Here is a 14,230-nt window from a genome sequence, read left to right on the forward strand (position 1 = left end):
TTTCTTGCAATACACGCTAAATGCATGACCTAAGCATCACAGATCTATCTAAATCAATTTGTGATCAGCCAATCAATCAATCTCAGCCTCTTGAATAATCACAAGCCTTTAATCCTGAGATCCCCACTGGCTGCCCGTTTCCTTTAAATCTTTGAATCCATACTTTGTTTGTGTCCTTGTACTGTACGTGTCTGTGTGACCACCAGCCCCAGCAGATCAACCCTGCACTGTCGTTGCAGAACCGCACTGTGGCCACGCCGAGCCACGGGGTGTGGGACATGAGGGGGAAGCAGTTTCACACCGGAGTGGAGATCAAGATGTGGGCCATCGCCTGCTTCGCCACCCAGAGGCAGTGCAGAGAGGAGATCCTCAAGTGAGCTTTAAAAAATGACTCAAATATTAGTTTAAGTTTAGTTAGGGAGGAAATTATATACATTTTTGCACGTAAGATTTAAAAAGCTATGAAGAAAATATCATATTAAAGAAACCAATATTTAGATTAATTAAGAGAAATACAAAGTCTAACATTTATTTGCACTCTGGTATTAAAGTTACTTTTACAAATTGCTACATGTAGTTTTTTCTTTAAAAATTACTATTTTAGAAGAGATAAATTAAGTAGAACTCCGACCATAAATCATAATAAACCGGTACTTTGCTGGCTGTGACATTAAAAACATTCATGAAAATGATAACTTATGGTCATTTCTGTTTTATTCCTGTTTAGGAGCTTCACTGACCAGCTGCGTAAAATCTCAAAGGATGCTGGGATGCCAATCCAAGGCCAGCCTTGTTTCTGTAAATACGCCCAGGGAGCTGACAGCGTGGAGCCGATGTTCAGACACCTGAAGAACACCTACGGCGGGCTGCAGCTCATCATCGTCATCCTGCCTGGGAAAACACCCGTCTACGGTACAAAAATAACGTTTGAAACGCCACAACAACAAAAATAAATCAATCACACCTCCTACCGTTTATAAAGACAAACCCGAAGTAGCATACATTCTGTGAAGTGCACACAGTAAAATGTGGATGAAGAGTTACAGGAATATCTCGTCTCTAAACAGCTGAGGTGAAGCGGGTGGGCGACACCCTCCTTGGCATGGCCACTCAGTGCGTGCAGGTGAAGAACGTGGTGAAGACGTCCCCTCAGACCCTCTCCAACCTCTGCCTCAAGATCAACGTCAAACTGGGAGGAATCAACAACATCCTGGTTCCACACCAACGGTAAACACAACACCGCAAATAAAAGACTAACAAAGACCTCCTGGGTTCTTGCTGCTGGGACTCTTTACTTAGTCACATTCTTAAGTGGATAGGAAACATAATCAGCCTGTGTGGCATCAATTTCTTGTCTAATTGTTCTAATGTTTGACTTCACATGCAAAGGACAGCTGAATGCCAGTGTGTTGTTGTCTGATTCTTCACACTGTGATCTCTGTCTGTCTGTTGGCTGTGACACATCGCGACTGATTTTTTTCTTATCCCTCCAGACCTTCAGTGTTCCAGCAGCCTGTCATCTTCCTCGGGGCTGACGTCACTCATCCTCCAGCAGGAGACGGGAAGAAGCCATCTATTGCAGCGGTGAGACTTCACTTGGCCGACAATGTTGTGTTTTCTCTTCACTGACACTGCGACTGTCCATCTGGCTGTATTGCTACAAGTCCTCTCTCTGAGTTAATGTTGCACTGGTTGGTGATGTGACCGTGCTCCAGAGACACATCTACTCTTGTTGATGCAGAACAAAGCTACACATGAGGTTTTTAAAAGGCTGCAGTAGAAGTTTGCAGAAACATTGTTCCATAAATTCTCTTCAGTTCACGCTGCTCTATCATACAATCGCTGATGTGACTGATGTTGTCCCTACAGGTGGTGGGCAGCATGGATGCCCACCCCAGCAGGTACTGTGCTACAGTGCGGGTCCAGAGGCCCAGACAGGAGGTCATCCAGGACTTGGCCTCCATGGTGCGAGAGCTCTTGATCCAGTTCTACAAATCGACCCGCTACAAGCCGACCAGGATCATCTTCTACAGAGACGGAGTGTCAGAGGGACAGTTCAGACAGGTACAACTTGTTTCTTCCCTTTTTCTTGCTGAAATTTTACATTTTTAGGCACAAATAAGTTTTTAAAAAGCTAAAAGCCTTACAGTCATTTACTATTTGTTTACTCAGGGAGTCTGCCTGTATGTTTCTGTGTGTGTAGGTGCTGTATTACGAGCTGCTGGCTATCAGGGAGGCCTGCATCAGTCTAGAGAAGGATTACCAGCCGGGGATTACTTACATCGTCGTACAGAAACGCCATCACACACGCCTCTTCTGTGCAGATCGCAACGAGCGGGTGAGTTACACAAAGCAGTTCTTTTGTTAGACAACATGAATTGGACTCTGAGAGTGTTGTTATTGATTACAGATTCATGGTTCAGTGCTGTAAAGGGGCAGCGGGACCTTCTCTGAAATGAGTTTGTTAAATTGCGTTTCCCTCTCAGGTTGGACGAAGTGGGAACATTCCTGCCGGCACCACAGTGGACACAGACATCACCCACCCGTACGAGTTCGACTTTTACCTCTGCAGTCACGCTGGAATCCAGGTGAGCTTCAGGCAAAGTCACTAAAAAAACATTAAACTCACTGAACAAACAGCAAGAAGCTGGATAGCTGTAGTAATTAATGTACATAGATGTTCCCAAACACACTCCACTGCCTGTTTGTCTCCTCTCCGCTGAGCCGCTTTCTCTGCGGTGTGATTAACTCCGGTTCCCTCCCTCCAGGGTACGAGCCGGCCTTCCCACTACCACGTTCTGTGGGACGACAACTGTTTCACCGGCGACGAGTTCCAGCTCCTCACCTACCAGCTGTGCCACACCTATGTCCGCTGCACGCGCTCCGTCTCCATCCCCGCACCGGCTTACTACGCCCACCTGGTGGCCTTCCGCGCCCGCTACCACCTGGTGGACAAAGAGCACGACAGGTGGGGAGAAACGATTCAAACGTTACAAACACGTAGCAGTTCTGTCTCTTCAAGTCACCGCTAACCATTCTGTCCCTCGTTTCCTCCTCACAGTGCGGAGGGCAGCCACGTCTCAGGGCAGAGTAACGGCAGGGACCCCCAGGCGCTGGCCAAGGCAGTTCAGATCCACCACGACACACTGAGGACCATGTATTTCGCCTGAACGCCCCCAACCCTCCACTTCCCTCCATCTTTCCCAGCCGCTCAGCCAGTCTGCGCCCCCAACACCACCAACACCAACAACACCCGGGGCTGGTGAAGCATCGGTCAGTGGGAACTCGCTGCGACGACGGCTGCGACTGCGAGGCTGCGTAAAGGTGTAATAATAAGCCAGAGAGGAGTTACAGCCACATTATGCAATTTGAAACCAGCCAATAGTTTCTGTGCTCCCGCTCGTGCATCTCTCTCTCCCCTACATCTCCTCTGCTGTATTTAAATCACAGTGGACTCTGCCGCGTTTTAAAGCTCGCAAGTCACGTCCTCCTCGCCTACACGTTTCTGACAGCAGCTCAAAGTTTTATTTCGCTGTTTTTTTGTTTTTGTTTTTGTTTCTCGTGTGTTTTGAAGAATGGCGGAGCAGCAGGGAAAACAAAGACTGATGATTTATTTGGTGCATGGTTGGGCATGAAGCAGAACCAGTGAGGACCTGACTTTCTCCGTAGCCTCATGTTGAGCCGAATGTTTGCTGGTTTATATAATATAGACGTTTCTTTTTTTTTTTTTTACATGTTTGTTTGTGGGTTTTCAGCTTGTCTAGATACGATACTGTATGTGTCTTTTTCTCTGTCGAGCAAATGTGCGGTTGCCACGGCAACGCACGAGCCGAGTACGCTTGTAAAACGGCAGGCTGCCTCAGCTTCTGTCTCCCTTTAAGCCAGTGGTTCCTCACAGTCGTTCAGCCAGACAGTAAGAAGCGTAACTCTGCACTCTACCAACACAGACACTGAATGAAATCTTAATTATTCTCTTTTTTTTTTGTAAACAAAGCCACGTACAGCCATCGATGAGGTATTGTGTGTCGCGTGATGCCTTACTGCGAGGCGAGGTGCGTAAAGAGGACTGGTAGAATACAATGCCATGGCCACAAAAAATGAACTATTTTAAACTTCTCTTACTCATAGTTCAGCTTGGTACAAAGTGTAATACCAAACGTTTTCTTGTGTGTTTTATTCCTCTTGCTATTTATGAGTTTGTTTGTTCTCTTTTTAACTTAAATTAACATTCATTTTCAGCAATAGAGCAGAATTAGACCCTTTATATCTTCTGACGACCACAAAACCTTCTTTTTTTTTTACTTTTCCCACTTTTTACACGAGGAACTGACCAATGTAGTTGTCAAGAACTCCTTCAGTGCAATAAGGTGTTAACACAGAGCGAGCGGGTTCAGTGGTGAATGTGTTTTTTTGACGAATATTGGCGCTAACATTGTTTACGAGTGAGTTTTGGCAAGTGACCGTGAACTTGGATTCGGGAATGTACAGCATTTTGACATTCTTATGAACTTAGCGGGACTGATGCCGCAGACGTGAGCGTCGGTGGTGAAGTGTGATGGGGTTTCGGAGAGATGAAACAAAGTGCCTGATTTGTTTGGAGGGTGAACGGTTGGTTGGACGGAAGGTTTTTAATCGTACGTTGGTTCCGGGTGCCTCTGTCGATGCATTTAGTGGAAACGGTCGAACTGTAGAAACGCTGCACTGCCCGACACACGGGGCCGAACTCGAGTCGATCTCAACGCCGAGTTGGTGTGATTATTCCTAATGTTTTGGTTCCTCGTCATCGGGAAATAATTACTTCCATATCGACTTGACGCGCTTTGTTTCCTTGCGATCATAAAATATTCTGCGATCAGAGTTGGACGAGCTTTTCTGGAGATCATAAAAAAAAGTTTTATCATCACACAAAAACACTTTAACTGTCACAGAATAATTGGTTTATGATCTGAGATTCTGCTCTCACGTTATCACACAATAACTGTTTGATGATCTTAAGAAAACAAAGTCGTGTCATAACTTTAGTAAAAGCTTTTTTTAATAATCTAAACGTACATTCAGTGGCCACTTTGTTAGGTACACCTGTACAGTTAATTCAGTCTAATACAACTTGAGTTATCCATAAAGCCCGCTGTTATAATTCCTATAATGCTGTTTTTCTTTGTGCACTTACATTATATGTTTCAGCATTTAGGTCAGTCGTGGTGTCGTACTGGACTGGAACTGGGGACGGCAAAAGGTTAGACGCACCTTAACATAATGTAGTCCAGTACAACACCTCCTTTAACTTGAGTTTTTATACTTTTCTACGTAATAACTTCTGTACAGGCTGCGTTAGATTGTACAGATGTAGCTAAAAGTGGACACTGAGTGTAGTTTCCTTCACTTTCTTCACTTTGTGAGCAGGCGTTTACATCCAGCCACACGAAGGCAGATGCTGTCTACTCGGATGTGTGTCCTCACTCGGTGCACTGATAGGACTCACTGTTTGCACTCATTCATATTCAGATGTCTTTATCACCTAGCCTTGTTGCTTTTGTTTTCAGAGGAGGTCTGGGCTGGGTATCCCCCCAAAAAAACTGGTTTCACTACTTGAAATTCAGCACAAATTCTGAGCAGGGCTGCAACTATCGGTCATGTTCTTCTCCAGCAGCCCGAGGAGCTGTTGTCCTACCAACCCAAAGATATACAGTTTATTTTCATACATGACGAAGAAAAAGGATCAAATTCTCACATTTGAGTTCCTGAAATCAACAAATATTTTACAGATTTTTGTCGAAATGGTTGTTTATTTTTCTGTGGATCGTTGCAGCTCTAGTCCGGAAACATTATTAATATATTATTATAATTATCATCATTCATCATGACGTCATTACGTAATAGGGAACAGATTTTCTGCTGCATCTCGACACGCTGGCAGCTTATCGATCTCAAATTAAAACCAAATAATCATCGATACGATCTCATTTAAAAAGGACCTTCAGTCGTCGTTACCCAGGTGTTTGTCCTGCGATGCCCAGCCCTCGAGGGAGTCGCCTCCCATGGCCTTGCAGTATAGTTTAATACGGACGAAGCCTTCAGGTTTCATCACTTGGACCAAACCAACGTGCCTGGTCGGTGGGGTGAGCGTGGAGGAGGAGGAGGAGGAGGAGCAGCTGACGGGCTCTGTACTGCTAACTGTGCTAGCCACATGTCACCAGAACCAAACCTAAGCTGCTATAAGAAAACACGTTTATTTAATCATCAGATACATTATAGGCTATATATTAATACAGAGAGACTAAGAGGAAATGGTATTTTACTGCACTTAAAAAGAGAAACGCATGTGTTTTAAGGTCGAACAGTCACGATGCTGAGACGTTTGCTTCTCGTTTGCCTTCAGTTGAAGCATTTTAATTCTAACAGATGGTTTCCCCCCCTTCGGTGTTTGTTGTCACGTTGAAGCTGTTTCTTAATGTCAGACATTACCAGCATTTGATTTTACTTGAAGAAAATTAGTCGTGGGCATGTTTGACATTGTTGGCTAGTGCTCTGCTTGTTTTTTTTGTTTGTTTTTGGAAAGTTTATATATCGAGCCTTATTACAGTAATCTCTCTTTCCACTCATAACGCCACGTACAGTAAATAAAAACCTCTGGAGCCCGTGGGCGGGGCTTTGTGTCTTACAGCGCTGGACATCAGATGCCTTTTTTTTCCTCAAAAGTAAAAAGCATTTTTAAAGTCTGAAGTGAGATATATTTATATGTAAAGATATTGATGTAATGCACACACCACTTATTTTTTCTAACAAAAAAAAAAGTCCTATTTGAAGCAGAAAGCGTGATTAGCTGTGGTGAAAATATTATGGCGTTTAATAACCGTAGTGGTCCTAATTCTTTTTCCAAATTTGATAATAATGCAATAGGTTTCACTTGTGAAAAGCAAAAAAAAAAAAAAAAAAAAACGGTTTGCGTTTGCTGCATCGACCTGCTTTTGTGGGAGACTGTCGGGGGTTGATTTTGTCATGTAAGTGATCCGATGAACCATCAACCCTCCTCTGCAGAAGACCTGTGAAGACCTCCCTCTACTGTTGTTTTTATCATCTCAAATTAAAAAGAAAAAAGCTCATCGAAGACGTGAGAGACTGAATTTTGATGGAGACGTTTCTTAATGCATGTGCTGCATCAAAGATTATTCTTATTATTATTTTTTTTTAATTCTTTTTCGCGTATTCATGAGCAGAGGAGGGTTGAAAGTTCATCTTCGGACCCGGTTTTGTCCGTTAACAGACTGTGCCTTTCCTGATGGTGCTGAAGAAAACAAACAAACAACAACAAGAAAAAAAAAACAAAAAATCAAAGAGATCTTAACTTTCAGAAAGGGCGCAGAGGCCCGAGTCTACATTGATATTGATAAGTATATATTGATACATGACAATACTGTAAGGTGTGAGTGTGTGTGTGTGTGTGTGTGTGTGTGTGTGTGTGTGTGTGTGGATACCTCTGACATATGCCAAGAACACAAAATATGCAGAACTGATCAGTTGTGGAGCTGACCGGACCAAAAGGCCTGTGGGGATCGGTTTAGTAGACGGGCACTCACAAGCACAACCCAAAAACTAACATTTCTGAAGAATTAAAAATAATAATAATGATAATAACAATAATAATAATAATAATAATAATAAAAGGGGAACACTCATGACTCTGTAGGTAACGAGTAGCTCAGTGTAGACATTATGTAGCAATATTTATTTAACTTTATTTCTGTCGGGTGCCTCCCGTACTGCCTGTAAACACATTTTCCTCCTTATTTTTTTTAATTTATGTGTTCATTCTTGAATGGACGGCAATAATGAAGCAAAGTTTCTGTGCAATCAGTTCGTCTGGCCTTCCCTCACTGTATGCATGTCGCTATCTAACCCCCCCCTCCTCCCCCACCACACACACTTTTTACAATTTTTATCTTCCAATGTGAAATTTAGACGTTTACAGACTTGGGCTAGTTCTTCGGTTGAGTTTTTACTCCACGAGTGCCCGTTTCCCGTGTTAAGGGATTCCCCACAATAATAAATCGTTAAACCTCTGTGGTTGGCTGCATATCATACTCAAAAAGAAAAATAATGTTTGGGTTTCACAGTATATTAATATGCTTTTTTGTTTTTTTGTTGTTTTTTTTTTTTGCCTGATTATTAAATGGTGACACTTTTAGAAGTAAAAACTGTATGTCAAGACCTTTTTTTTTTGTCTTAACACTCATCTGATCCTGGTCCTAAGTTGAGCCTTTTTATTTGGTTGTCATATTTAATTTTTTTTGAATAAATACTCTATGTATGAAATGTGTTTTTTTGACTTTTTTTTTATTCTTGACGTTTTCTATTCTCGTAAAAAAAAAGGAAGTGGAAAGGAACACACTCGTAAATAGTTCTGATCTTTCCAGAGAGGCGATGGCAGGACCGAAGGAGAAAGCTCATGCTTGCTGTTTGCACTTTGCACAATCATAAAATTAATTCCATGTGATGACGTTCACATCAGGTATCACTGCCTCCAGGTGTTTACATGTCAGTATAAACGCCAATATCAATCTGCTTAATTATGGTAAGTTAAACATCTTTTATGTGTGCTTGTAACGGATAGATTGGATCCCATATTAAACATTTTTTCAGATTATCAGTATCATTATTTTTCTTTATACAGTCGCCAATAAAATACATTTATTGTAGGCTCACTTAATGACCCCACCACAGATTTGTTTTTGCAGCATTTAATTAAACATATGCTTAAAGTACATATATATTATACTTTATATACATTATATACCTTTTACTTCAGTATAAGTAGCAATATACCAGAGTGTCAAAGTAAAAGCACAAAAGTATCGGCATCAAAATCTACTTAAAGTACCAAAAGTAAAAGGATTTATTAGTTGATTTTATATTTTGTGTTGATATGATGATATATGTATAATGTGATATGATGATATATGTATAATGTGAATCTGCAAAGTAACTAAAGTTAATTGGAGTAAAAAAAATACAATATTTGCCTCCAAAATGTCGTTGAGTGGAAGTATGTTGGATAAAAATGAAAGTGAGTAAATGACATCAGCTGTACTTTGTGTTCAGTGCTGAACCTAGATAGTGAACATTATACCTGCTCGCATTTAAGATAAGATAATGTTCCTTTATTGATCCCCCGTAGGAGAAATTAAAAAATAATTGAGCTCAGTGCATCCGTGTGCTGAAGTACAGAGCCGATAGCAGGGCTGTTTAACATCAGACCAGATAATAGTACTGTAGTTTGGTAGAACAGAGAAAAAACAAACTAATTTAGTTACAATAATCAATAATAAATAATAGTTATAACTCCTCGATGCACAGCTGGCCTACTTAACTGGTAGGCTGGTTGTAATCCTAATTATTTTAAATAATTAAAGTGTACAGACTGTTAGTTAAAAATAAAATAAATAAAAATAAAATTCAGGAAACCTTCGGCAGACATTAGTTACATCAACACTTACTGTACTTTAAAGGAAACTATGGCCGCCACAGATAGAGTTACACAGAAATATGTCCCGTAATTCACCAACAAGCCTCATAATAAACATATTTTATATATAGTTCATTAAATGGGGATGTTTAGACAAAAACAAACTCACAGCAACAGTTTAATTTTTCTCTTTTTACATTTAAAACCAAGATGCATCCAATAATCAACGTTCACCAACAGAAGTAAATTAGATTCATTAAACTTTTTATAAATTGTCGGCGTGCACAATAAACTAATAAAAACGAGCCTGGCTGTGCTGAGCGCGGTATACAACAGGACACTATAAAGGGATGTTATCTGTGTACATGCACTCCACCTGCAAAGGAGCGCTGGGTTCATTATTATTGACAGGAAATGGCCAGAGGGCGGTTATCAGCCACTTCCTGTTTGAAGTCCCCTCAGAACAGACAGAGACACACTTTATAACTGCGGCGCTGTGTAACTTCTGTGTTTACACTTCCGGCTGTCTGTGCTTACAGCTCCATATTAGCTTGGCAGTTTACAGTCTCCACTTTCTGCTTATGTAGTCTAACATCCCACTGGTTTTTTAATTGCTTTATCCCTCGCTTCCTGTAAAACACTCATCTTTGATTAAACAGCGTCCTTGTTGCACCGTGACTCACAGAAAAGTATATTTAACCTACATGTATGTGCCCTTATAGGGGACACTTGGGAGAGCAGCATCATTTCAGGTCATTAGAGGAGCATTAAAGAAGCCCTTCTGTATATTTATTTATATATATATATTTTTTTATGGTTTCCATTTAGTTGCCACGATAACTGCAGTTGGCTGAGAACAGCAGCCGGATGTGTGCAAGTTCAAACTTAGCCTAGTTTTAATGTGAATGATCACTAAAGATTCATGCGTTACTAAAATAAAAGCGGTTGAACCACACAAAGAGAAGTTGACTATACATAACAACTAAATAGTTACATATGACCCTAAAACAGCAGTGTTTTTCATTATTTGCAGCCATTTTGAGGCACATTAATCGAGTAGAAACCTAATTTATTGATGTGGTTTTTCAACATCAATCGAGCTTACTGCGATGTGCTACGAAGCCACGTGGCTCAGTGCCAGTCAGAAACCTTTACCATGACTTTACGTACAAACCAGTGAGTTTATCCCCCAAGTAATCGTGGTGCGACCACCTTCAGTAGCTGATTTAGTTTCAAACTAACCAGTAGTTTCTAAGCCTCTAGTGTCGACTTTACACCCAAACTCAGGAGAGAAGTCACACACAGCTGAAGCAACCCAGTGCAGATCATATCCACGTCAAAGTAACATTTCATAAATAACTACTTATACGTGGTTTTCTACGTAAGTCACACTTAAAGATCATTAGAAATGAGTGCCCTAGTCTTTGAGATATTTAGTTACCACCGTAACCCCAGTCCTCTGAGAACAGAAATCTATTTTGAGTTGATCCTGCTTGGATGGGCGTCACACTCTCCCGTGTTAAAACTGTTTGTGGAAGTAATTTTCTCCATTTAAAATGTTATCCTCAATGTTCATCGACACAAAAACACAGGAATCTGCTGCGTAATGTCACGATCCCACAGGTTTATGCTATGGTTGCAATTATTTCGTCTTTGTTGCTGAGAAATCACGTTTTGTCCGTCAGTTTTTGCCCCGTGGTCGGCTCCAAATACTAGTGATGTTTGTTTATAGATCACAAAAATGACTTTTCTGTGAATGCAGCGTCGGATGTTGGAGTTTCCCACCTCCACCCTCTACGCCACTAAAACAAACTGAACCATATGTTAAACACTGAGTCACTAAGGCAAATATGCTGCAATGAGCATTTCAAATGATGGTTTGTTTTGTCTTTTTTGCTCTTTATTGAACTCTGAATATGAATAATCGGCTGTAGAGATCCTCAGACAACAAACCATTTATTACTGCAGATCTTTATGATTATTATGAGCCACACTCGCTATACTTTAGCAATGACGCTGCTTTATCAGACTTTATAGCTTACTGCCAAGTGAAAAACATTCTCTACTGAAGGATCCGCGACAGTGTCACAAGGTTTACTTACACATGATTGATTAACGGTTATCAGTCTAACTGGGGGCAGTGGTTAAAGCCTTATTTCCATGGTTCTGTTGTGCCATCTGTCATGTCATGTTATTGTAAAATGAAGACTTAAATGCTGATTAAACTACATTTTCAGCTTTGAATCAACAGATGATTAACTGAAAATGAACTTGCACGTGTTTATTGCATCCCTTTTAAGCTCTATAAAAGGTACTGACATGACGTGAGGAAGGACACTAACTCCACTGTCAGCCACAGTGATCGGTTCACCTAAATGAAGCCCCTGAAGCCCCTCTCATTGGTTAGAGTGAAATAATAATTACCATCTCTTCATTTTGTCCATTTTGCATGAAATAAACTTTCAAAAATACATTTTTTACATGAATAATTTCTCCAGAACTTTCAAGGCACGGGTGCTTCCTTGTATTTGTCAGTCTTGGAGGGTTTCTGTTGAGGACAGTGAGCAGCTCCTCCTCCACACTTCAGGATGTGCAGCTTCGCCATGATGTTCTTGCAGCAGTGGTCTAACATGCTTCTTACAGTCGCCGAGGAGAAGTAGAAGATGAACGGATCCAGGCAGGCGTTGAAGGTGCTGGAAAGCAACGCCACGTCCCTCCACTCCTCGCTCTCAAAGCGAACAAACCCCACCACATGGGAGGCGTTGTAAGGCCCAAAACACACGGCGAACACTATCAGCGTGCCGAGCGCCAGACCGATGGCACGCAGCCTCCGACGTCTGCCGATGTTTGGAAGACGGGACAGGATGCGGATGAAGTTGACGTAGCAGAAGCAGCAGATGAAGAAGGGGATGCAGAAGAGAACGACGAAGAGCTCCAGACGGATCGGCAGCAGGATGTTGAGCTCCTCCCTGCTGAAGTCCAGGTAGCAGGTAGGTGGAGGTGTGACAGGGTTGTTAGTGGCACTGGCATTGCTGCTGTCACTGTTTGCACCTTTGCTCCACTGGACGTAGGGAATGATGTAGACGACGCTGAGGTTCAGAGAGGTCACCACCCAGAACATGATGCTCGCCAATGTGGCGTAGCGAGGCCTGCGCCACAGGGAATACCTGAGGGGGTAGGCGACCCCCAGGTAGCGCTCCACGCTCACAGCAGTGAGGAGCAAGGTGCTGTTGTAGATGGTGACGTAGAACAGAAACCCGGTGAAGGGACACAGAGGGTAGGGCAGCAGCCAGTCCATGCCGTCTGCGGCCTCCTTCATTTTAAATGGCAGGAAGGCGAGGAAGATGAGGTCAGAGATGGTGAGGTTGAGGAGGAGGATGTCTATCGGGACGGCCTTGCGACGCACCTTGCGGTAGAAGGTGCAGAATGCCAGGATGTTGGCAGGGACCCCCATCAGAAAGGTGAGGATGTAGATGGAAAGCAACAGGCGACTGCACAGCATCGCGGCTGCTCGCACCGGGGACAGACTCTCTCAGACACTGCACAAAGAAAACATCAGCGTACTGAACGGACTCTTCTGATTGTGAGAACTAATGATGATGAAGATGAAGATGAAGTTTAGTATAATTTTAGTTCAGATTGAAATATCTCAGCTACAGACTGCGACATTCACGGCCCCCAGAGGATGAATCCTGCTGACTTTAGTGATCCTTTTCTCGTAGGAGCCACATTGTTTATTTTTATTTAGGTTGCTTTTTTGATTATTATAATTTCCAGTTGTTGAGGGGTGTGGTTTCACCTTAATTACCTTATTTGTTCAGTGAGATGACGGAACTGAGACAAAGAGTCTTTTCTGTTTAATAAACTGTATAAAACACATCTGGAGCTCTGTCTGGATTCTTCTGTTAAACATTTGATAGTAATCAAATCTTATTTGTTCATTACTTTGAAAAGATCAAAACCAGCGATATGTTTGTCTGTCTTTTAATACTTTTTTAAATTGGTTTTACATTAACATCCATTATAGAGGATGGACAAAAAAATCTAAATACTGTTATGACTTTGTATCTCTATCAGTTCACTATGGTAATCCAATATGCATTTTACCTGTACAACAGTTTACCATAATAACATCAAAATAAATATAATAATAAGTCTTTTAATACTTTTTGACTTCTCAGCTCATCGGTTCATTCTAAGAAGTACTTTAAAAACAGGTTCACAAATACTACATTTTCTTTACAAAAGGTTAACAAATATCCTAAAACTGCTGTTTAAAGCATATGTTGCTCAAAAAGGAGTAAGTTAATATATTTTCAGCTGTGGATTTGGTTCTGTATTGAGTTTTAGGACAGTATTTGTAGGACTAACTAAAATAAACTACAGACGTTCACTGTAATGAAGAATCATAAACAGTTTTTGTACAATAATTGAGTTAGAATGATCAATTCATTGTTCAAGTATTTTTCTGATGGACTTTTGTAAAAAGCTTTGAATTTCAGCATCCACTTCCTTCAGTTTAATATATATATATATATATATATATATATATATTAATATATTTTATTTAACCAAGAAGTCACAACATCAGTCTGGAGTGTTACTGCTGTAGAGCATGAAGGGTGGTTTGCTTGGAGGTGAGGTCCATTTTTAATTTATGTAATTGTTTGATTAAAATTTTTAAATTTGTGTTCTTGTTTGAAGTTTTTAAAAAAAAATATATGCACATGGTATTGGCATTTTATAGAATGTATTTTTAGTATTTGT

At 41.2% G+C, this 14,230-nt stretch overlaps 2 protein-coding genes across 2 annotated transcripts in view; one reads left to right on the top strand and one right to left on the bottom strand.

The window, feature by feature from the left end:
• Positions 1-8,227, top strand: part of ago3b (argonaute RISC catalytic component 3b) — a 10,982-nt gene extending 2,755 nt beyond the window's left edge. Inside the window, exons 7-15 of the mRNA XM_035681899.1 lie at positions 207-373; positions 728-912; positions 1,068-1,227; positions 1,494-1,584; positions 1,870-2,064; positions 2,204-2,338; positions 2,487-2,588; positions 2,769-2,968; positions 3,062-8,227. Of these exons, the coding sequence (XP_035537792.1) occupies positions 207-373; positions 728-912; positions 1,068-1,227; positions 1,494-1,584; positions 1,870-2,064; positions 2,204-2,338; positions 2,487-2,588; positions 2,769-2,968; positions 3,062-3,170 (1,344 nt within the window). The 3' untranslated portion in view covers positions 3,171-8,227. The remainder of the gene's footprint in view (positions 1-206; positions 374-727; positions 913-1,067; positions 1,228-1,493; positions 1,585-1,869; positions 2,065-2,203; positions 2,339-2,486; positions 2,589-2,768; positions 2,969-3,061) is intronic.
• Positions 8,228-11,966: 3,739 nt separating this feature from the next.
• LOC118343069 (free fatty acid receptor 3-like) lies at positions 11,967-13,158 on the bottom strand. The gene has a single exon (XM_035681807.1). It carries the CDS (start codon positions 12,963-12,965, stop codon positions 11,967-11,969), a length of 999 nt encoding a protein of 332 aa, XP_035537700.1. The 5' UTR covers positions 12,966-13,158.
• Between the last annotated feature and the right edge of the window lie 1,072 nt (positions 13,159-14,230).

Source organism: Morone saxatilis, unplaced genomic scaffold (assembly GCF_004916995.1).
Source record: "Morone saxatilis isolate NCDOM2014 unplaced genomic scaffold, NCSU_SB_2.0 Contig9, whole genome shotgun sequence".
NCBI classification, from domain to species: Eukaryota; Metazoa; Chordata; class Actinopteri; family Moronidae; genus Morone; species Morone saxatilis.

Coding starts and splice junctions, on each gene's coding strand:
- LOC118343069 (XM_035681807.1), bottom strand. CDS start 12,965: ATGCTGTGCAGTCGCCTGTTGCTTTCCATCTACATCCTCACCTTTCTG.